General features: G+C 50.2%; 1 protein-coding gene across 2 annotated transcripts; it reads left to right on the top strand.

Moving 5' to 3' along the window:
* Positions 1–2867: 2867 nt before the first annotated feature.
* On the top strand, positions 2868–17703 carry DHRS7C (dehydrogenase/reductase 7C). 2 transcript variants are annotated; one of them, XM_080679540.1, is made up of 7 exons: positions 2868–3160; positions 3368–3527; positions 11263–11375; positions 12907–13117; positions 14720–14812; positions 16293–16448; positions 17443–17703. In XM_080679540.1, exons 2-7 carry the CDS (start codon positions 3374–3376, stop codon positions 17649–17651), a joined length of 936 nt encoding a protein of 311 aa, XP_080535666.1. In that variant the 5' UTR covers positions 2868–3160; positions 3368–3373; the 3' UTR covers positions 17652–17703. The 2 variants fall into 2 exon arrangements, with proteins under 2 accessions (XP_080535666.1, XP_080535667.1); XM_080679541.1 differs by having other exon boundaries at positions 3017–3160; positions 14720–14782; positions 17443–17699.
* Positions 17704–22424: the final 4721 nt, after the last annotated feature.

Here is a 22424-nt window from a genome sequence, read left to right as displayed (position 1 = left end):
GGAGGCTGAGCCACTGGGCCCTACAGGACACCTAGCACACAAAGCTACCCTATCAACTCAGGGAAGCAGCCAAAATGTGGAGATAAAGAAACAGGTCACAAATGAAAGAAATGGAGGAAAGCAAATGACAGGATATAGAGTTCAAAACCACGGTTATAAGGTTTTTCAAGAATTTTCTAGAAAAGGCCAATAAATTTAGCGAGACCCTCGAGGATATGAAAAAGGACCAACTAGAAATTAAGCATACACTGACTGAAATAAAGAATAGTATACAGAGATCCAACAGCAGACTAGATGATCGCAAGAATAAAGTCAAAGATTTGAAATACAAAGAAGCAAAAAACACCCAACCGGAAAAGCAAAAAGAAAAAAGAATCCAAAAATATGAAGATAGTGTAAGGAGCCTCTGGGACAACTTCAAGAGTACCAACATCCGAATTATGGGGGTGCCAGAAGAAGAGAGAGAGCAAGATACTGAAAACCTATTTGAAGAAATAATGACAGAAAACTTGCCCCACCTGATGAAAGAAATAGACTTACAAGTCCAGGAAGTGCAGAGAACCCCAAACAAAAGGAATCCAAAGAGGACCACACCAAGACACATCATAATTAAAATGCCAAGAGCAAAAGACAAAGAGAGAATCTTAAAAGCAGCAAGAGAAAAACCGTTAATTACCTACAAGGGAGCACCCATATGACTGTCAGCTGATTTCTCAACAGAAACTATGTAGGCCAGAAGGGAGTGGCAAGAAATATTCAAAGTGATGAATAGCAAGAACCTACAACCAAGATTACTCTACCCAGCAAAGCTATCATTCAGAATTGAAGGGCAGATAAAGAGCTTCACAGATAAGAAAAAGCTAAAGGAGTTCATCACTGCCAAACCAGTATTATATGAAATGCTGAAAGGTATTCTTTAAGAAGAGGAAGAAGAAGAAAAAGGTAAAGATAAAAATTATGAACAATAAATACATATCTATCAACAAAAGAATCTAAATATCAAGTGAATAAAAAATCTGATGAACAGAATAAACTGGTGAATATAATAGAATCAGGGGCATAGAAAGGGAGTGCACTGACAATACTCAGGGGGAAAGGGGTGTGGGGGGTGCAGGAAGAGACTGGACAAAAATGGTACACCTTGGATGAGGACAGTGGCGGGGCGGGTAAGGGCAGAGGGTGGGGTGGGAACCAGGTGGAGGGGAGCTATGGGGGAAAAAGAGGAACAATTGTAATAATCTGAACAATAAAGATTTATTTTTTAAAAATGTAATATGTGAGGGGTCTTCATACAGTGAAATGAAAGATCTCTAACTTCACACAATATGGATGCATCTCATAAATGCAATGTTCAGCAAAAACAGTAATGACTTGTAAATCTATTTAAATAAAAGACATGTTTTAATGCACAAGTAAACCTAATCGATACTTTTAAAAGTTAGGAAGCTGTTACCCTTATAGACTGGAAAGAGATGTGGTGGGGACGTGTTGTCAATGTTGTTTCTTTACTTTTTTATTTTTTATTTTTATTGATTTCAGAGAGAAGGGAGAGGGGAGAGAGAGATAGAAACATCAATGATGACAGAGAATCATTGATCAGCCGCCTCCTGCACACCCCACACTGGGGATCAAGCCCACAACCCGGGCATGTGCCCTTGACTGGAATCAAACCTGGGACCCTTCAGTCCTCAGGCCAACACTCTATCCACTGAGCCAAACCAGATAGGGCTGTTTCTTTACTTTTTAAATATATATATATTTGTATTGATTTTTAGAGAGAGAGGAAGAGAGAGGGAGAGAAACATTGATGTGAGACCACAACATCAATTAGCTGCCTCCTGCACACCCCCCACCGGGGACCAAGCCCGAAACTCAGGCATGTGCCCTGACTGGGAATCGACCGGCAACCTTTCAGTGCCTAGGGTGATGCCCAACCAACTGAGCCACACAGGCGAGGACCAATGCTCTGTGTCTTCATCTGGGTGCTGATTGCAGGGCCATGTTCAGTTTATGAAGATTCAGAAAGTGCCACACTTAGGATATGTACACATTTCTAGTAGATTACAGGTCAATAAAAAGTTGGTTGTCAATGAATGCATAAATAAGCGGAACAACAGATCTCTCTCTCTCTATCTCTCTCTCATCAATAAATAAATTTTTTTTTTAAATTTGTGGTTTTTTAAAAAATGTTTCTGGTCAGTCTTAATTTCCAAGGAAGAAATGCAGTTTCTCCACCACCACCCCACCACCACCCTATGCACTGCTCTGGGCCCCACTTCCTAGCCAGCCCAACAATCCTTCCCACACAAGTTAAGGTGTCATTATGATAGGTTTCCTGGTTTTTGATGGTGTGAGTACTTGAATTGGAGATTAGCTATTTATGACTCGCCATTTCTAATCCCTCTGGCTTCCCTTGTAAAATATTTGACATTTGGAATAAATTCTTAATATTCTTAATCATTAAAGATAACAATAGCCCTCTTCTTGTGAGACGGGGTCTATTCCAGGTTAATAGGCAGTATCTTATTTTTCCTCCCAACAGTCCTGCAAGATAATACTGTGATGCCAGTTGCACAGGTGAGGAAGCTAAGCCTCAGTGAGATGGGTTACCATGACAAATGAGAAACGCTCCCCAAACTCTGCTCTTTCTAATAGTTCCTGTGACACCTCCAAGTGGCTTATTCTGCAACAGGCTCCATTCCATTTAACAGCTTTTCTATGCTTCTCAGCCTCAGCCAGAATAGGAAGGCCAGATGGCTCGCTGCCAGGCCAGTCTGAGCTACCCAGCAGCTACCTGATAGGAGGGCCACAGGAAGCGAGGGCAAGGATGCTCGTGCTGAAATCCCAGGTCCTGCCCCCGGATACCCAGCCTCGAACTGCAGAGGAACCTCCAATAGTCAGGCAAGCGGAGAGCTGTCAGAGTCCTGGCAAGAGCCCTGAAATCAGAGCCGGCCAGCATGTGTCCCCGAATATCAGAACAGACACTATATTTACCCTGAGAGCCCTCCAGTGCACTGAGCCCTATAAATAGCCATTAGGGCCCAAGCAAGTGGCCTTAACACATGGATTTCCTTCCAAAAATGCAGACTCATTTTAATTAAATTTATAATTAACCTTCAGGAGGGCAGGCCCCTGGATTCACGTTGCTTTCAGAGACACCGTGAGTAATTTCCTATTTATCAGACTGTGGGGGATTAGCAGGGTGCTGGGCTCGGAAGCCGCCTGGGGCTGCACAGAGCCCGGCTCCCTGAGAGCACTCAGGGCTTGGTGCACGAGAGCCGGCACCCTGCAGCCCTGGGCCTCCCCAGCCCCGGTGTCTTGGTCAGAAACCCTTTGCAAAGCCAGTTCCTTCTTGCCATTTCCCCAGAACAAGATGGGGGTCACAGCAGTGCTCGCCCTGCCTCTGCTGCTCCTGGGCATCAGCGGCCTTCTCTTCATCTACCAAGAGGTGTCCAGGCTGTGGTCCAAGTCGGCCGTGCAGAACAAAGTGGTGGTGATCACCGATGCCATCTCGGGCCTGGGCAAGGGTAAGCTGCTTTCACCCCCACTCGGTCCCACTCCTGCCCCGAGGGATAAGCAGCCGCGGGGTGGGGTGCAGACAAGCCTTCGAGGCGGGTGGGGTCAAGGCCGTGTTCTCTCCTAGCGTCTGTCATTAACCAGCAGGTCACACATTGTGCAAACCTTCTCTTTTGGAGGCTGCAGCTCCCTCGCCTGAGAAAGGAGGGCACTGAGATTTCTGCAGTTGCAAACTCACAGCCTAAGTGGTCTGCAGGTGTGGCTTGTTTTGCCCTCATAGGGTCTCCAGAAATTTTGCAATGGAGAGCCCTCAGCTGGGGCAGTGTGCCGGTTATAAGCCCAGACTTGGGAGCTGAGTTCAGTTCCTGGCTCTATGGGTGGTGTCACTTCTCTGCCTTGGATTTCTCACCTGTAAGTGGGGGTATTAGTAATCTCCACCTCACAATATTATTGTGAGGGACTAATGAATTAAGAGACAGAAAGGTCTTAGAGCAGTGGCCGGAGCTGTAGTGGGTACGGCTCAAGTGTGAGCGTGGTAAAATGACGGGTGTGCATGCTCCCATGCTCCGGTGTGCCGCATCCCCTTCCCCCCCCCCCCCCGCCCCCTGCCGATCCTCAGGTGCCACACTCGACCTGATTCTCTCAAGCACATTACCTCCTGGCCTTAGAGGCATTTATGTTTGCAGCCCCTGAATTAGAGGGCCCTTCCACGGGCGACATCTGTGGCGTGATGTCCTTAGGCTTGTAAGATTCTGACTCTATCCTTCCTAACCATGGTAGTGCAGCCCCATGTGCTACATAGTCTGGGTGTAATTTTTGCTGTTGTTTTGTTATTTTTAATCAGATGAAGAACACACCTGCCCAACATTCCTTAGGTCACCAAGCAAGTGTCCATCGAGTCCACTACATCCTGAGGGCTGAGATGTACTGCCCCTTCCAAGGAGTCCCTCTGGGAGGCTGGATGCCTAGTCCTCCTGCTGAGAATTCTATCAGAGCCTCATTCTCTTGGGCATCCCAATGGGAGTCAATCTTCCTGCCTTGACTATAAGCTCCATTTCAGTGGGTGATCAACTGGGGCTCACCATGTAATTTTTTTAAGTGTAAGGCAGATGAACTAGGTTCTCTGTGTGGCCCCTATGTGGGTCCCAGAAGCAATTCCCAAAGAGGATAGCCTGCATCCTTACACTCAGGGCTCAAGAGGGAAGAGGCATGAACTCCATCGTCTACACTATAGACTCTACAGGGACAAAGCAGGACACACACATTTGTCAACCAGACCAGACACAAGACAATGGGAAGCAACAGTTGTCCTGGGGAATTGGAGCAGAGACACCCACTTACAGACACTCAGAGTCAAAGTCTTTGGGGAACCCTTGTTCTTCAAGTAGAACAGGCCCACCTAGCATCAGGCCAGCTACACATGAGGCCCCTTCATCGCGAAGTCTTCCCTGATGCCTTGATGTTCCCTGAGGAACTGGCCTCTGGGCCCCCGGGGCTCCTCATAGAAACACACCCCGTTGGTGCCCTCCCCACACTGTGCCGGATCCATGCGTTTCTCAGTTGGTCTCTAGACATGAGCTCCCCTGTGCTGGAGACTGTTTTGGTGACCTGAGGTGTCCCCACCACCTAGCTCAAAGCTTGGTGTATAGTAAGTACCCCCCAAAATGTGCATGTAAGGACTATCTTCTGAAAGTGGCCATCTGATGAGAGAAGGCACTCATTTGGGTAAGTATGTCGTTATGTATTTGTTTTATTGATTTCTAACTAGATTCCAATCTGATCAGAGAACACACTCTGTGTGATTTCAATTCTTTTGAATTTGTCGAGTGTTTTTTATGGCCCAGAAAGAGAACTGCCTTGGGGAACGGCCCCTGGGAGTGAAGGCACATCCTGCTGCTTTGGTAGAGTGTTCTGCAAACGTGCGTTAGGTCCTGTTGGTCAGGATGCTGCTCGGTTCCTCCGTACCCTCTCTGGTTTTCTGTCTCACTAGATAGAGCTCCTGTTCTATCCACTGCTGAGAGATGTGCTATAGTAGCCTCTCTATTTTTTTTTTAAGTCTCATTCAGCGACACATTGTACAAATCCAATGCCCAAGGGAATACACCTCAGGGGCAAAATGGCATTTTCTGAGGTCCATGGCCTAATCTCTGTCGTGACTACTGTCAGTGTTGTTGTTTTTTACTGGATGGTATGGACCCCTTCCCCTACCCCCTGGAAAGAAATGCAAAGCAGAAAAATTTAAGTCCAAGTGTTTAGAAGTAACTTGAGAAGCTGGGTGTATGTGACCTTAAATAAATGCCTAGCCAGAGCATGCTGCTGACCACAGCGATTCTAGGTTCAAAAAGCCTCATTTTGCAGGTCCAAGGCAAGAAAAAAGTGAGAGGCACTGAGCAGATGACACAGGCTGTGCACAGCACACAGCACAGCTCTGGGTCCAGGGAACCTGACCTGACCCGGGGGAGCAACAAGGAGCTCAGCGTCAAGCTGTTTACTAGGAAAACAGCTGTTTATCAGGACATCTAACCCTCACCCAAACCCTCACCATTCAGCCAAGTCAAGAACCAAGTGACCTGGTCCCCACTGTCACTGCAGCAAGAGTAACACTCAAAATCCTTAACCACTGCACTTCAGAGAGCACAGCCCGGCTTGTCCATCACCTTCAGGATGCACGATGATTCACCGTGAAACATTTCTGAGATCGAGCTGATTGTCTTTCAATCAACAGCACTTCACAACATTCACAGGCCATCTGTTTGCATTTGAATATCTCCGATGTCAGGAAGCATCTTGCAGTCTATGGCATCTTAGATTTGAGGGCTCGACTTATGTTCGCTGCCTGAAAGAGAAAAAGCCTGGTGCCCACTTGCTTGACACAGGATCAGGGGTGGGCAAACTTTTTGACTCGAGGGCCACAATGGGTTCTTAAACTGGACCGGAGGGCTGGAACAAAAGCATGGATGGAGTGTTTGTGTGAACTAATATAAATTCAAAGTAAAGGAGCGGAGGGGAGAGCAAGAGAACCAGATAGAACAGCCGGATCCGGCCCGCGGGCCGTAGTTTGCCCACGGCTGGGATAGATGCTGTGCTGCGCTAACCTGAGAAAGAGTAAAATAAGAACACCTGGGTACACCTGACGCCTTGCATTGGCAAGAACGACTTACCACGTACAGTTTTTGGGACTGTGCCTTTGGGGGTTGCTGGACCAAAGCAGCGATCACACCACTGGGCCATCTCCCAGGCCTGGGAAAGGCAAGGTGTTAGCAGAGAAGAGGGGAAATGGGATGGTGGTAAGGAACACTCCTGGCTGCCCCTCCTAATGAGGTCAAGGCCACAGGTTTGGTCTGGCTCTGGGCCACAGGCTTCTCACCTGCCCCTTGCCCAGCTTGTAAGTTTGTCCCATCTTCCTGAGAGGGCGGGAGAGTATGGACAGGTGACAGCTCTCCCCTACATGCTCCTTTCTCAGCGGGGGGCATGGGCCAAGAGGCGGCCCAGTGTGGAAAACCTCACTGCTTGGGTTAATGTCCTGGCTTCACGGGACCAGCTGTGGACTCGGGGTAATCATTTCATGTCATTGAGCCTCACTTCTCTGGTCTGTTAAACCCCGACCAGCACGGCTGACCATCATGGCTGCCCCACACCCAGTGGCTGCCACTCAAATTACAGCTGAGCCACGGAAGGCTTCCTCCCTCCAAATGAATTCTGTTTCTATAAAGGCCACAGATATTAAAGAATTTTTAAGTAAAAATAACATAAGACATAGAACCCCACCCAGTCAAGAACACTCACTCACCCTATTTTCTTTCAGCCCCTTTATGATGCTCACAGGTGCAACCAGCAGGAATCAGGGCTGAGGTGACGCATGCAGTGGGGAATGACTTCTCTGCATCTTGATTTTTTAAAAAGATATTTTGGGTTTTTTAAATGTGTTTTTATTGATTTTCAGAGAAGAAGGGAGAGGGAGAGGAAGATAGAAACATCAATGATGAGAGAGAAATAATGGGACCGAGCCCACAACCAGGCATGTGTCCTGACAGTGACTTCCTGGTTCATCGGTCGTTGCTCAACCACTGAGCCACACCAGCTGGGCTGCATGTTGGTTCTCTTAATAAAACAGGTAGTGCCATGACTTTTCTGATACTACTAGTTTATGCAAAACCCTATGGCCATAAAACACAGCGTCGGCTCAGAAATGGGATGCCCTCCAATACATTAGTAAATGTGCCAATTCTCATGAAAGCTGAACTTGCTTTCCCTCTCCGCTCCTCCCGGTAGGGCAGGTTACCTGCCAGATTGCTGCTCTTCCTGACCCCTCCGGGGTGAAGGGGAGGGGAGGAGGAGGTAGCAGGAGAGCAGGAATCAGTCTTACCTGCCTGACACGTGGGAGATGGCACGTTTAAACCGAGTCTGAGTCTTCCTTTGGGGTAGTGTTGGGTCCAGCAGCGTTCTCCTGGGAACATCCGCTCACACCTTCTGTGAAGGGCTTTGCTCTGCTTGCTCAGTCACGGCTCAGCCCGTCTTTGAGGGTCTGCACTACCCGGGCCCTCTGTGTGAGACCCACTGCCCTCCTGCCAGCTCCCCTTGGGCAGAATTCAAAGGAGCTCCCAACCAGTCACACCCTACCTCTGGTCCACTGTGGCTGTGCGGTGAGGTCTTCAACAATACAAACCCACCCTGTGGGGCAGCCAGCTCTCCCCTCCTCTGCTCCGGGGAGAGTTGGCCCATGGTCATTTCCATTCGATTCTCAGGTCTGACTCAGACATGGGTCTGGACTCCCAGCTGGAGGGAACTAGGGAGCGGTTGACACGGGCCCACTGGCACCTTCTCTCCAGGAGGGAGAAATGGACAAATACATAACAGTTCTTTCCCCCAAAATTCCTTCTTCAAAGACCCCCCTCCTCTTTCTTGATCCATTTGTGTCCTATTTTTGGACACAAATGGATCTTTAAAACAGGGTTTAGTCAATTTCTTTGAAAATTTACATCTTAGACCGGCCACTAACTTCGGAATTGTATATCTATTTGCTCTGGTCAGACTTCCAATTAAAATCCTGTTTCCTCAATTTGTCTTGGTCCTAATTTTTATTTATGTTTTCTGATGTAAAGGAAGCTCTTTTGAGGATACAGCTCTATAAATCATTTCTGTTATGATTTCTTCCTTTAGTGTCATGCTTAAACGATATTTCCCCAGAGCAGGGTTATATATTCATCTCTCCTTCCTTCTAGTTCTTTTATGGTTCTGTTTTTACATTTAATTATTTAATGTATTGCAATATATTGCATCTAGACTTTTTCCCCCTCCCAAATAGTTAAGCAGTGGTCCAAATACCCCTAAATAACATGTTCTTTTCACACTGATTCAACATAACTTCATTAAATACTAAATTCTTATGAATACGTGGCTCTGTTTTTAATCAAATTTTCTATCTATACTTGAGCCACTGCTTTAATTTCTGTAGCTTTATGATACATTTTAATAACAGATACAATTAGCCCATCCCCATTATTGTTTATCAAAATGTCCATTGCTTTTCTTGCGTATTTATTGTTCCTGCATCAAATCCACTGCAGATGGATTCACATCTTTATTGGACTTCGCCACCCACAATCATATGCCTCTTTCTCAATAAAATACCTGCATTTAGAGAATCTCCCATTCTCTGTGGTCCTAATAATTCAAGGTGCTGTTGTTGACAGTTTTGTGGTGCTTTATTTTGGAGTTTTATCGCTTTATTGGATCAGCAGCAGCTAGTTGTCACCCGCATTAGCTGTTTGTAGGTTTGAAACTGGTGACAGGCCCGTAGACCTTGTTTGGTGAATCTTCATCCTCATCACGCTTTCTGGGCCGCGCCGGACTGCGGTATGGGACAGTCCCTATTCCTGTGACCCAGGCAGCTCTGTGGAGCCTGGTGTCCGGGCGCACACGGGGCGCCCCCAAGTCCTTCCTGGCAACTTCCCGGGTCTCTGTGAGTGCCCGAGGGCCGCGCTTCCTGAAACCCACGCCATGGGAGCACTTGGAATGGCGATAGTGTATTCTTTGATCTCGACCGCCTCGATGGCAGAATGGCCCTTCTCGCCTCCCTTTCTTGTGGGAGCCACTCTGGCAGGTCCAGGTAGGGAAGGAAAACAACACAGTTATTTCTCGATTCAGGTTTTCCTCCGTCAGAAGAACTAACCACAGCTTCCCTCCTCCCAGCTCCGCCACACCCCCGCACTGTTCTAGGCCTCACAGGTCTCAGCTGGTCCTCTCTCTGGCCCCTTCTGCCTTCTCCTGCTCCCACCTGGCTTAGGTTGCCCGCTCCAGCACCTCAATCGTGCTCTCTCCAACACCACAACCCCCTGCCCACCGTGCTGTCCCAGTCAACTGTCTGGCTCCCTTCTCTTCCCTGCACCGGCTGCTAAGCTCACAGGAGACTATCACAACCAGGTCACTTTGAGCCATTACCCCGGACCCAGCCTCCTGGTGCTGCCCAGCCAACCTGCAGCATTCTGCTTGGTGAGCAATGGGACAGTAGCAGGTACCTGCCCCCTATAGTAGGTGCTGTGGCTGCTGGGGCTCAAAGACTCACTCACCATCTGTCTGCCTGTGGACATTGATTTGCCCAGGAGTTAAACACCCTTTGCACCCACACGCAGAGGGAGGCAGCACAGTCAGTGACTGGTTGGCACAGGTGTAGGAAAGGCTGGTCCTCCTGCCTCCAGGGAGAACAGCTCTGAGGTTGGGTTTGCTCCAGAGCCTTCCTTGGATCCAGCCACGGCCGGACTTTACCTGGGACCCCATCCTTGCCTAGCACCACCCCGCAGCCTAACTCCTGGTAGGGTTTCCCTGAAGAGCACGCTCGGTAAATCCTGGCCACCCTGGTTCTGCTTCCAGGGCGCCCAACCAGGGGACGGCCGCCTAGGGCTACTGTAAGAATTAAATGTGCTAATACATGTACATCTCCTTTAGGAGTCCCTGGAACAAGTAAACTCCCAAGATATGTTAGCTTTCATTGTTCTTGAAACGCAGTGTTATTGCTGCACAAGAATGCAGTGTGTCTACCAGCCACTGCCCAGTTGAGAAAGTCCTGTATTGGGTGAGTTGGGAGTTAGTCCAGAGTCAAATTAACTAGACAGAAGGCAGGTTTACCTTTTTAATAAAAAGAACCCTGGCTGGAGTATTTATCTACAGAGACTATGTAAAGAAAACTGGTGTCATTTGGTCCGAAAAATACATAGGCTGTTCCCAATATCTTAAGATTGTGATGTATCTTAAGGCTGTGGTCAGGAGGCCTCTGTGGGCAGGGCCATTGTTCTATGCAGTTTAAGGAAGAATGTTCTAATAATCAGAGCTCACCTGTGAACAAAGGGCTGTTTCCCCCCACGACGGGCTCCCTATCACAGGAGGCCACACACCAAGGCAGCAATGAGAACAGATCCCAGCCCAGGGAGGAGGTTGAGTGAAATGACCTCTAAAAGACCTCAGGGTCCTAAGACTTTTAGATTATTTGCATTCCCCCCCCCTTTTTTTTTTTTTCTTTATTGATTAAGATATGTGTCCTTATCCCCCCATTGCCCCCCACCACCTCCCCCAACTCATGCCCTCACCCCCCTGGTGTCTGTGTCCATTGTTTAGGCTTCTATGCATGTATACAAGTCCTTTGGTTGATCTCTGAGATTCTTTGAATTTTTGAATTTGCAATGCAGAGGGGCCCACCACCCATGGCTCCATCCACACCGTGTGCCCTGCCCTCCTTCCTTCTTCCCACAGAGTGCGCCCGGGTGTTCCACACAGGCGGCGCAAGGCTGGTGCTGTGCGGGAAGAACTGGGAGAGGCTAGAGAACCTCTATGATGCCCTGATCAGCGTGGCTGACCCCAGCAAGGTGAGGCCTCCGGCGGTCAGCTCGGACAACTCCCGGGTACCCTTAACCTTCGTGCGTTGTTAAAGAGCAGCTCTTTGGTCAAATGGGGGGAAACGTGGTGATAACTTTAGGGGAATGTAAGGCAATGGCCTCACTAATCTTGACACAGCATGTCTGCCAGTCACAGGGGTCAATTCACTGATCACTGGCCAGGTCAAATTGTGTCCTCTAGCCATTGACTCCCAGCCCCCACCCCCATTCAGAGCCAGAGAGGGTCCAGAGGGAGGGTATGTCATAGGCATAATACCTCAAATGATGTTTTCTTCAAAGAGACCAGTAGGATGAAACCCCTCCTAAGAAGTCACCTGGGAGGTGACCACGTATTTTAGTGTCACTGCCGTTTTCAGAGCGTCTCTGGAGCGCTGTCTGGGAAACTGCCTTCAGCTCTCTTCAGGATTTTTTAAATCTTTGCCCGTGATGTTGAACTTGGTTTTTGAAAATAGCCAACAATAATTCAGACCTAAGTATGGTATATGAAACGATGGAGCAAACAGGACAGCACATGACCCTTCAAGGTGTGTTTCCCAGGATGTTCTTAGGGAATGAGTGAGCACGCGGTTCTGAGGGCAATGGTGGGGGAGATGCTGAGTAAGCCACACTTGTCTGGCTGATTACTTTCCCGGGACTTTCCCAAGCCTTTGACATGCTGATGAGGTGCATTGTGTACCTCCTAAAAGAGTATGCAATTTCCCAAATTTGGTCAGGAAACCCTCTTTTCAAGGGTGTATCTCAGGACTAGTGTTTGTTAACCACTGCGATTGTTTTTATCACATGGTATCATCAATTTTCCCATCTCTATCCCTCTAAACATGAGTCTCCATGACAGCATGTGTCTAGGGCTCACCACTATGCCTGGCTACAAAGCTGGATGTGGGCAGTCACAAAACAGTCACCGATGGGAAGTGCCACCTAGGGAATAGAGTCAGTAATATCGTAGTAACGCTGCATGATGTCAGGGAGGTACTAGACTTGCTGGGGGATCACTTTGTAAGTCATATAATGTCTAGTCACTATGCTATACACCTGAAACTAATAGAATATTCAATGTCAAGTGCAATTGAAAATTAAAGGGAAAATTTTTATTAAGCCAGGTGTGGCTTGTAAGCCATTTTGGAAAGCAATTTCTGGAAAACTCAGAAACGTTTTAAATAATGACAGCACCACTGGAATCAGGACACAGCCCGTGTGAAGGGCCATGTTCACTTGGATCGTTCGCTGTGGCCCTGTGGCCAAAAGCGCAGACTGATGGCTGCATATTTGCATGTTTGGATTTGTGTTACTGCTGCTGTGGCTCTGGTCCCCAAGGATGCACCCTGCATCACTTTCCTCCCTCCCATAGTCATTTCTGCTTTTTCCTCACCAGTTTTCAGAGTCATTTCATGGGTCTGAATTTCTGAATTTAAAAAGGGTGGCTCTTCGATTGAAGGGCCCCAAAGCGTGAAGAGGAGGTGTTGTTCCCATGCGTGTCTTAACTGTCTCATTGGTTCGGCAGACATTCACCCCAAAGCTGGTCTTCTTAGACCTGGCGGACATCAGCTGTGTGCAGGACGTGGCCAAAGAGGTCCTGGGCTGCTACGGCTGCGTGGACATCCTCATCCACAACGCCAGCGTGAAGGTGAAGGGACCAGCCGATAAGATCTCCCTGGAGCTGGACAGAAGGATCATGGATGCCAACTACTTTGGGCCCATCACACTGACCAAAGGTCTCATGGGTTTGACCTTCCTCTGGATTTCTGGGCCACCTGCTGAGAGAGAGGGCTCCTTTATGTAGACAGACGGTCATCCAATTCTAGAAGAAGTCTCCAGCCCCTCAGAAAAGTCCCTACTTATTTGGTGAAAGCCTTCGACATTCTGACTGTAAATGTTGATGGGAGGAAAGGGGCTTTGGAAGTATCTTCCTGGTCTATCCAACCTCCCTCTCTGTGAGGCCCGTCCCCAAGCCCTTCCCTTCCCCCCGTCCCCTCATTATATCCATGGCTCCCTTCCGACCCCATCCCATATCTCTGCACATTGTCTTCATGCTCTGCATCGATTTCCACCTATCAGCCTTGCAGTTGATCTGCTTCTAACCATGACAGTTTTTGTAAAGGTAGAGCTTCTATCCTCAGTAATGAAAAGGAAAACAGTTTATCCCCAAAGTACAAGAGGACCCAGAATACTGTCGCTCCTTTTGCAAGACACAGGGAGTGCAGGAATCCCTTTTAAGGGTCAAGTGGTGGTTCCTGTGTGAGCATTTTTCACTGCCAAGTTCAAATGCAGGTCTGAAGCCGAGGGGGTTGGGGCTGGAGAGGACATGTGATAGAACCAAGAGTTGAAGTCCTTCCCCATAAAAAGGTTAGCAAAGCAGAACCCCAAGAGGGAGCATCTAAGCATGGAGAATTTCTACGTGTAGGGAGTGGGGTTCCCTGGTGGAGGCTGAGGGAGCAGGATTTTGCAGCCAGGATCTCCATACTAATGGCTACAATGACACAGAAGGGAAAAAAATATGTTACGCAGAAAGATGACCTCCCAGAGCTTCTGACACGGTGCCCAGAAATAACAAGAACCTCCGGCCCAGCCCCCAGGGACACACCACGCCGTGCCCTTCAGTTAACCTCTGGGGGCATCAGGGTTCATGGACATCCAAGTGAGGAACGCACAGTGGAGTGGGGAGGCCAGGGCTGGGTGTCTCCCTGGCTGCACCTCTAACATGCCGAGCCGGGACTCCACTCCCTGGTCGAGTCTCCGTGCGCCTGCCTCGAACACGCAGGCGCCGGATTCAGTTGACCATCAGAAAGTTGAGTCTTTTAACTTTTAACTCTTCCACCTGAATTCTCTCCATTTTAAAGTAATTTATTTTGGGAGGAAATCTTTCTAATACCACCATAAATTAGAAGCCCCTTTCTCTCCCCATAAATAGAAGAAAACCTGAAATCAAAACAAAGTAGAAAATTTTCCCAAGGGCTGAGGTCTTCCCTCTCTTTGTTAAAAGATTAGCACATGCAAGAGGTGCTGACGGCACATTAGAACCAACAACAGATTTCCTACTGGCGGTGAGAGAACTGAAAAGGGGTTACCTCCCTCACTATTGAAATCGTGTCACTGCGCACATGGGCGGGTCATTTAAAGGCACCCAGTAATTCACCAGCTGAGACCAGCCCACTCTTAGGAAAACTGGACAAATGATGGCTGAGGGTCCATTCCATACTTATCCTGTCACCAGGGAGACGGAGGAGCCCTGAAGAAATGGGTCTGGGGGAGGTCTGCCTGTTAATGCCGACTTGCTCTCAGATTTTTAACCTGGACCATTGTCCTGTGCTTTCCAGTCCTGCTTCCCAACATGATCTCCCGGAGGACGGGCCAAATCGTGTTAGTGAACAACATCCAAGGCAAGCTCGGAGTCCCATTCCGTACAGCTTGTAAGTTGCCAAGACAAGCATGTTCTGTCTTCCATGTTTTATAGGACAAGAGGTGTTGTGTCAAGGATGAGGCCTATGGTCCCATGGGAGAAGGTCCAAAAGGGAAATGGTCTGTTGCATTTTCTCACATCCTTTCAGTTCCTATTTTGAGCACCGATAGCCCGAGGGTGGCTGCAGTAGACATGGAGACATGAAAGTAAGGGCCCGCTCTCTGGGGGCTCCTGTCTCAGTGTCAGGACATGCCCTGGCTGAACGTGATCAGTGCCAGACGAAGCCCACACTCCGGACAGGGGTGCACAGCCTAGCCCAATCACCACTGTGACTTTACATTTCACATAGACGGAGGCATACAATGCGAGGGCCTTTGGGGCCAGCTTCCTTCACTCAGCAGGATGTTTCAAGGTTCACCCCTGGCATGTGTCAGAGCTCTGTTCCTTTTTATGGCTGAATGCTATTTCATTGTATGGAGAGACCACATTTTATGTATCCACTCATCAGCTGATGGATGTCTGGGTTGTTTCGACTTGGGGCCATTATGAATGATGCTGCTGTGAACATTCATGGACCAGACCTTCTGTGGACACATGTTTTTCTTTTCTTTTCTTTTCTTTTAAATACGTTTTTATTGATTTCAGAGAGGAAGAGAGAAGGGAGAGAGAGATAGAGACATGCGTGATGAGAGAGAATCATTGATTGGCTGCCTCCTGCATGCCCCCTACTGGGGATCGAGCCTGCAACCCAGGCATGTGCCCTTGACTGGAATCGAACCTGGGACCCTTCAGTCTGCAGGCTGACGCTCTATCTCCACTGAGCCACACCAGCTAGGGCAACACATGTTTTCATTGCTCGTGTGGGAACTCCTCATAGTTTAAGGAACTGCCGGACTGTTTTCCAAGGCAGCTTGCCCCATTTCACAGCCTTCCTGGCGAGGAAGGGGAGCTCACGTGTGGGCCAGGCACGTTATAGATGTCCCATTCGATCTTCACAACTTGGCAAGGGTCATGTTATCCCCATATTTTAAAAAAAAAATATGTTTTTATTGATTTTTAGAGAGAAAGGAAGGGAGAGGGATAGAAACATGGATGAGAGAGAAACATCCACCGGCTGCCTCCTGCACGGCCCTTACTGGGGAGCGAGCCTGAAACCCGGGCATGTGCCTTGACCACGAATCTCTTCATAACCTCTTCATTCATGGGTTGACACTCAACCACGGAGCCACACCAGCCGGGCCCATCACCATTTTAAAGATAAGGAAACTGAGCCTGAGAAATGTAAAGTGCTTTGCCCGAGGCTGTGCAGTGAGCAACCCCAGCTCTGGCCCTGCCCCTCCCCACACAGGGCTTCTTTCCTCCCCCATGAAGTGAGTCCCAGGCCCCTCCCAGCTGAGCTGGTAGGACTGTGTGTGCTAGGCGCCCTGTCCCCATGCTCTCCCGAAAGCGGGGTCGCACCCTGACCCACCACTGGCTGCTTTCCCTCCCAGATGCTGCCTCCAAGCACGCGGCGCTGGGCTTCTTTGACTGCCTTCGAGCCGAAGTGGAGGAGTACGACGTGGTGGTCAGCACCGTGAGCCCGACTTTCATCCGGTCCTACAATGTGTCCCCGGGCCAGGGCAGCTGGGAGGCCTCCATTTGCAAATGTGAGCTTTCCCAGGGAAGTCAGAGGAACAGTGGGGAGGGCTGGGGGCTGAGGGGGGGGTGCAATAGGGGGTGCCTCCAGGACAGCCTGATTTTATTGGACCCGAGGGAGGGGAGGGGTGTCTTCCAGAAGCATGAGACTGGGGGTGGGGTCCTAGCACCATCTAATGGCAAGGAGGGGCCCTAAAACTCAGACCAGAGGCACCAGGTCGAGAGAATCCTAACCTGTAGCCTGCAGACCAGAGCCAGCTGGGCTCAGTCGCTCACATGCTCTGTGACCGTGGCCATGGAGCGGCCTGTCTCTGAGCCTCAGTTTCCCAGGTTTGATCGTTGAGAACAGCCTGCTCCCCTTTCCCTAGAATAGAGGCTGAGAGTCTGGAGCCAGGCTGCCTGCATCTGAAGCTTGCCTCTGTCACATGCTAAATGTTTGAGCACAAGCAATTCCCTTCACCTCTGAGCCTCAGTTTCCCATCTAGAAAATGAGGGATGGTGCTATCCACCTTATGGAGTCATTGGGAGGAATGAGGGCCCTGGCTCCTAGAGGGTTTGGAGCAGGTCCCAGCACGTTATTATTATTGTTATGCTAGAATGCTCTACACACTGCCCTCTGCCCACGGCTCGGTCCACATTACGGAGTCAGGGTGAACCACGATGGGGGGTGAGTCCAGAAGGCAAAGCACAGCTTCACAAACAGCAGTGATCAGCAACATCCCCTGAGTTCCCCCGACGCCTTTAGATTTTCCCAGCTCCTTTCATCCCTTCTACGGTTCCTGTGAAGTTAATAGGGGAGGAAGCTGCGCCCACTTTACAGATGAGGAAGCTGAGGTGCAGAGGCATAAAGTGTCTTCCCAGGGCCTCCGGCCAGTGGAAGGCAGAGCTGCCCTGAGCCCCTGACTCCAGGCTCGGCACACACGGCCCTGTCTTTGGGCGCAGAGGGGCTTGACCAGCTTGCTCCTGCTGAGGCTCGAACCCGTGCCCTCCGCTGGGGCTCTTCAGTCTTTTCCAGGAAGCTGACCTATGGGGTGCACCCCGTGGACGTGGCCGAGGAGGTGATGCGCACAGTGAGGCGGAAGAAGCAAGAGGTGTTCATGGCTAACCCCATCCCCAAGGCCGCCGTGTACATGCGCACCTTCTTCCCCGAGTTCTTCTTCGCTGTGGTGGCCTGTGGGGTGAAGGAGAGGCTCAGTGTCCCCGAGGAGGGCTGACACAGAGGGCAGTGGCTCACCTGATGGGAATAAAAGCTTTCCTGCAGGAGCCAGTTCTTCTATCCTCTCGGCACTGGGGGCCCCACACAAGCCCCCCCTAACCTGTCCTCCTGGTGGGAGATGCTCACCATCCTGGGAAGGATGGCCTGGGGGCCTCTGGGCATCTCCACTCGACATTCCCGGGACACATTTCCAGAAGCTTCTTGACTCTGTAGGGTGACATCTGAGCAGAAAACAGGAACCAGTGTGGACCTAACACCACACACACACACACACACACACACACACACACACATACAGCCTGCCTAGGAACTCACTCAGAAAACCACTCCCATTTTGGTAAGGGCCACTTGCCCACCTCAGCCCCCAAGAACAGGCCGGGCTTGGCAACCCTACAGGCAGCCCTACCATGTAGACTTTCTGCAATGATGTGTCACTGTGAGAAACCTTTAAACCTGCAGATAATTTTTATGAGCTTATTTGAGCCAAACTGACGACAACTGTTAAGAAGCAAAATCTCAACCGAGCGAGAAAGTGCTCTGGAGAATGGCAGCTTCACACCTTATTTTATACATTACTAGAGGCCCAGTGCATGAAATTTGTGCACTGGGGGGGGGGGGTGTCCCCTCAGCCCAGCCTGCACCCTCTCCAATCCGGGACCCCTTGGGGGATGTCCAACAATCCTGGACCTCTGGCTCCTAATCACTCACCTGCCTGCCTGCCTGGTCACCCCCAAGAGTCCCTTCCCTGCCGGCCTGGTCACTCTTAACTGCCCCCCCTGCCGGCCTGGCCACCCCTTACTGCCCCCCCCCGGTTGCCCCCAACTGCCCCCCTGCCAGCCTAGTCACCCCTCACTGTCCCCCCTGCCAGCCTAATCACCCCCAACTGCCCCCTCCACCAGCCTGGTCACTTCTTACTGCCCCTCTTGCCATCCTGGTTGCCCCTAACTGCCCACCCTCACTGGTCGCCCCACGCAGCCTGCTTGTTCAGTCATTTGGTCGTCCCTCACTAAGCCCCCTGCCAGCCTGGTCATAGGCAGCCATCTTGTGAGAGCGTGAGGGTCAATTTGCACATTACCTCTTTATTATACAGGATTATTATCTATCTATAATAAAAGCCTAAACGACCATTACAGCAGAACGACCAGAATGACTGGTCGCTATGATGCATACTGACCACCAAGGGGCAGACACTCAACGTAGGAGCTGCCCCCTGTTGGTCAGTGGGCTCCCCCAGGGGGAGCACTGCTCAGCCAGAAGCCAAGCTCACGGCTGGTGAGTGCACCCACCGGTGGTGGTGGGAGCCTCTCCCACCTCTGCTGCAGGCAGGCGGGTGGTAAGGAGCTAGGGGTCCCAAACTGCCAGAGGGTGCAGGCCAGGCTGAGGGACCACCCCACCCCCCCCCCCCCCCCGCATGAATTTCATGCACTGGGCCTCTAGTATAGGATAATCAAAGGAGGAGGCGAAAGGGGTTACATGAAGTCCATTGGTGATAGATCAGGAAGACAGGGTCCATTGGTGATAGATCAGGAAGACAGGGAAATCTCTGGGAATGGATAAAAAGTAAAATGAATAGACACATACTTTTCTTCCATTGGTGGGTATAGGAGAGTTAGCAGTTAACAATTAACACGATCACAAAGCAATGAGGGGATTTGTGTTCTCTGCTCTGGTGAAGTGAGGGTTGGAAAAGGGAAGCTACCCTGACATCCTAAAGGTATGTCATCGTAGATGCAACAGGACAATAGACAGGCTCAGTTAAGGTAAAGACTGACCTTTGTCAGGGAAGATGCCGGCCTAGGACACGACCACCCGCCATGACTCGCTTTCAGTCAGAAAGTTTTCATGTCAGACCATCCTATGTGGTTCCTTTCGGTCTCTGAGTGCAGGACCAGCCGGCAGACCTCCCCTGAGCTTGTCAGGTGAGCACGTGGCCCCCCCTTGTCCACAATGGAAACATTCTGTCATCTGCCTTTTTCAATATGACAGCCGTTAGCCACACGTGGCTGCTGAGCCTCGAAATGTAGCCTGTGCAGTTACGAAACGGGATTTTTCATTTTGTTTAATTCTAATGAACCCAAACGGCAACAGCCACAGGTGGCTGGCAGCTCTCGCTGGCAGCGGCGCAGAGCTGTGATTCACAGTCATGGCAGCGCCGCTGAGTGAGCCCCTTCCCTAGACTTCATTGGCTGGAAGAGGGGCCCAGGGACCGCTGTTTTTATCAAGTTCCTCAGCTGATTCTAAGGGGCAATGAATGCTCAGAACTCCTGCCCCAGGGCATCCACCGCATCCCAGCCTTTGCTTACATCCTCAAAGCAAAACTCCCTGGACACTGCCACCCTTGTTATTGATGAGTGTTTCTCTTCGTTTAGCTTTTCTTACACAAAACGGTTAGGGATTCTTGGGATCTTGGCAAGTGTAGGTGCACACTTTTTACATCCATATTGTAACTGCTGATTCAAACCTTTCTCATATTTATAGATGAAAGGGGGCTCAAATTAGCTATTTACAAAATGAACATGCATATGGTACACATATGCACCTGTATAAACCTTAATTTAGTTTTAAATATATTTTTATTGATTTCAGAGAGGAAGGGAAAAGGGGAGAGAGATAGAAACATCCATGATGAGAGAGAATCATTGATTGGCTGCCTCCTGCACGTTCCCCACTGGGGATCGAGCCCACAGTCATGGCATGTGCCCTGACCGGGAATCACACCGCCACCTTCTGGTTCATAGGTCGACACTCAACCTCTGAACCACACTGGCTGGGCTGTAAACCTTATTTAAAAAGCAAAATACCTAGGATCACGAGATCACCAAGGAACCTGGCCCACCCGGGACAAGGCTGATGGTTGGGATGTGACACCAGAATTCAGGAGTCAGCTAAGCAGCAGGTGCGACAGGCCTAGAGGCCCCAGATAATTGTCTAAGTATTTTTTGAGAGGTCTTGTTATTGCTGTTGAGGGAGCTGGCTGCTAGAGGGGTGCTCAGACCAGCATCATTGGAGGGCAGGTGGGAGCTTAGGGCTGGAGGGGGAACAACAGCAGCGATAAAACAACAACAACAACAACAACCAAAAAACACCACTAACATGTTATTGGTGGCCAGAGACAGAGATGACCGCTTCAGGATGAATAGGCCTGGAGCTGGGGCCACGGGCAGCCAGTCCTGAGGATGCACTAGGCCTGGCTCCGGCCACGCTTGGCCATGACCCAGACTCAGGCGGTGGGGTCCTGACCAGCTGCCCGTGGGGCTCTGCCTCCTCTCAGGTAGTTTATTGGAGTGGGGCTCAAGGGATGATCCTTGGATGGGGGTGGGGGTGGATAGGCAGGGAAGGACTGCGTCAGGGATGCATCCACACTGGCACTGAGCTGCATTCTGTGAAGGCAAGTACTTGGAGAAAGACCTAAGACCTCAGACCCTGGATTCCCTGAAAGGACAGCAAGGAGAGGGAATAAGGACCTCCCATGGCCGTGGGTCTGCTCCGCTGTTCCCCTGCGACCCGGCAGAGGGCGCTCTGCAGCACCGCGGTGGGGGTCAGACACCTGCAGGTGGACCCAGCTTTAGGACTGACTGTCCCACACACCAAACGCCCTGAAGTTGAATTTCCTGTCCATGAACTTTGGTATCCCTCTGACTGGATGCCCTTATTGGCTTTCAGATGTGCCTGTGTCCACTCATGCTCTGCTGCCACTCAGGATGGGGTATCTCACCAGCCCACTAAACGAAAGCCCACAAGGAAAGCTTCAAAGGTAGAGAGGGGAAAAATTAAGTTGAGGGGGCAAAGTGTCATGCAATATGAGGACTGGCCACGAGGTGTCACTGTGGCTCCAAACCTATTCTATAGCTACTTCTTTCCGCCAAGACACTGTAGAGTTTAATAGTAATAATCCCACAAGATTATGTGCAGTTCATAATCTCCAATGAGTATCCCCCTCCAAGGTCCCATTTGGTCTTCACATCAACTTTGATTCACTGGAAGGGCTGACAAATCCATTTCACAGAAGAGAAAACTGAGGGTGAGCATGCTCTGCAATGCTGAGGATGGCGAGCCCTTAGGACACAGAAGGACTGTCCCAGACCACAGAGCGACACTGCAAAGCTTGACACAGCCCTCACACTCCACGTGGGTGACATAAATGTGGTTTTCTGGTTTTTTCCTCCCAATATCTACAAATTTCTTTTTTAATTGAAAAAAGTGAGAAAGCATAAAGACACAGAGAAAAACACTCAGGTCCCCTGGCACGCCCTGTTCCCATGTGGGCGCTTTCCTGAAGAGCCAGAATCTTCAGAGGTTAGAGCAGCTTCAGGGGCCACCCAGAGTCCGGCTGAGAGAAGACAGCGCCATAGAGACACCGCTGGACAGCCAGTCTGTGTCCAGGACAGGGACTGTTTGCCCCTCCAGGCCGTTACGCTCCGTCTGAGTGCCCAGGAGGACTGCAGCAGAGGGCGCTCTCATCCCGGCTGCTGACTGGGTTCAGCCATCGGTGGTTGGGGGGCAGGAAGGGAATGAGGCCCCAGGATTTAGTCCCCCTGCTCCCCTCCACCAGGCTGCTGTGACATGACTGCAATCCACCCTGAAAGCCACCGCTCCTGTCCCGCAGCTGCGCCCTCGGATCACACTCTGGAACTGCTCCTTCCCTTCGCCCCTTCCGATGCCAGGTGGCCATGGCTCCTGGCTGTTCCCCTGGGAGCTGCGGCACCTGGTTGGTTTCCCTTGACCTTGACCACACCTCCATTCCTAGCCCGTTTGTTAAGCTCTCCTGGAT

This window comes from Plecotus auritus, assembly GCF_963455305.1.
Source record: "Plecotus auritus genome assembly, chromosome: 7".
Taxonomy (NCBI): Eukaryota; Metazoa; Chordata; class Mammalia; order Chiroptera; family Vespertilionidae; genus Plecotus; species Plecotus auritus.
This window is presented reverse-complemented; position numbering and strand designations above follow the sequence as displayed.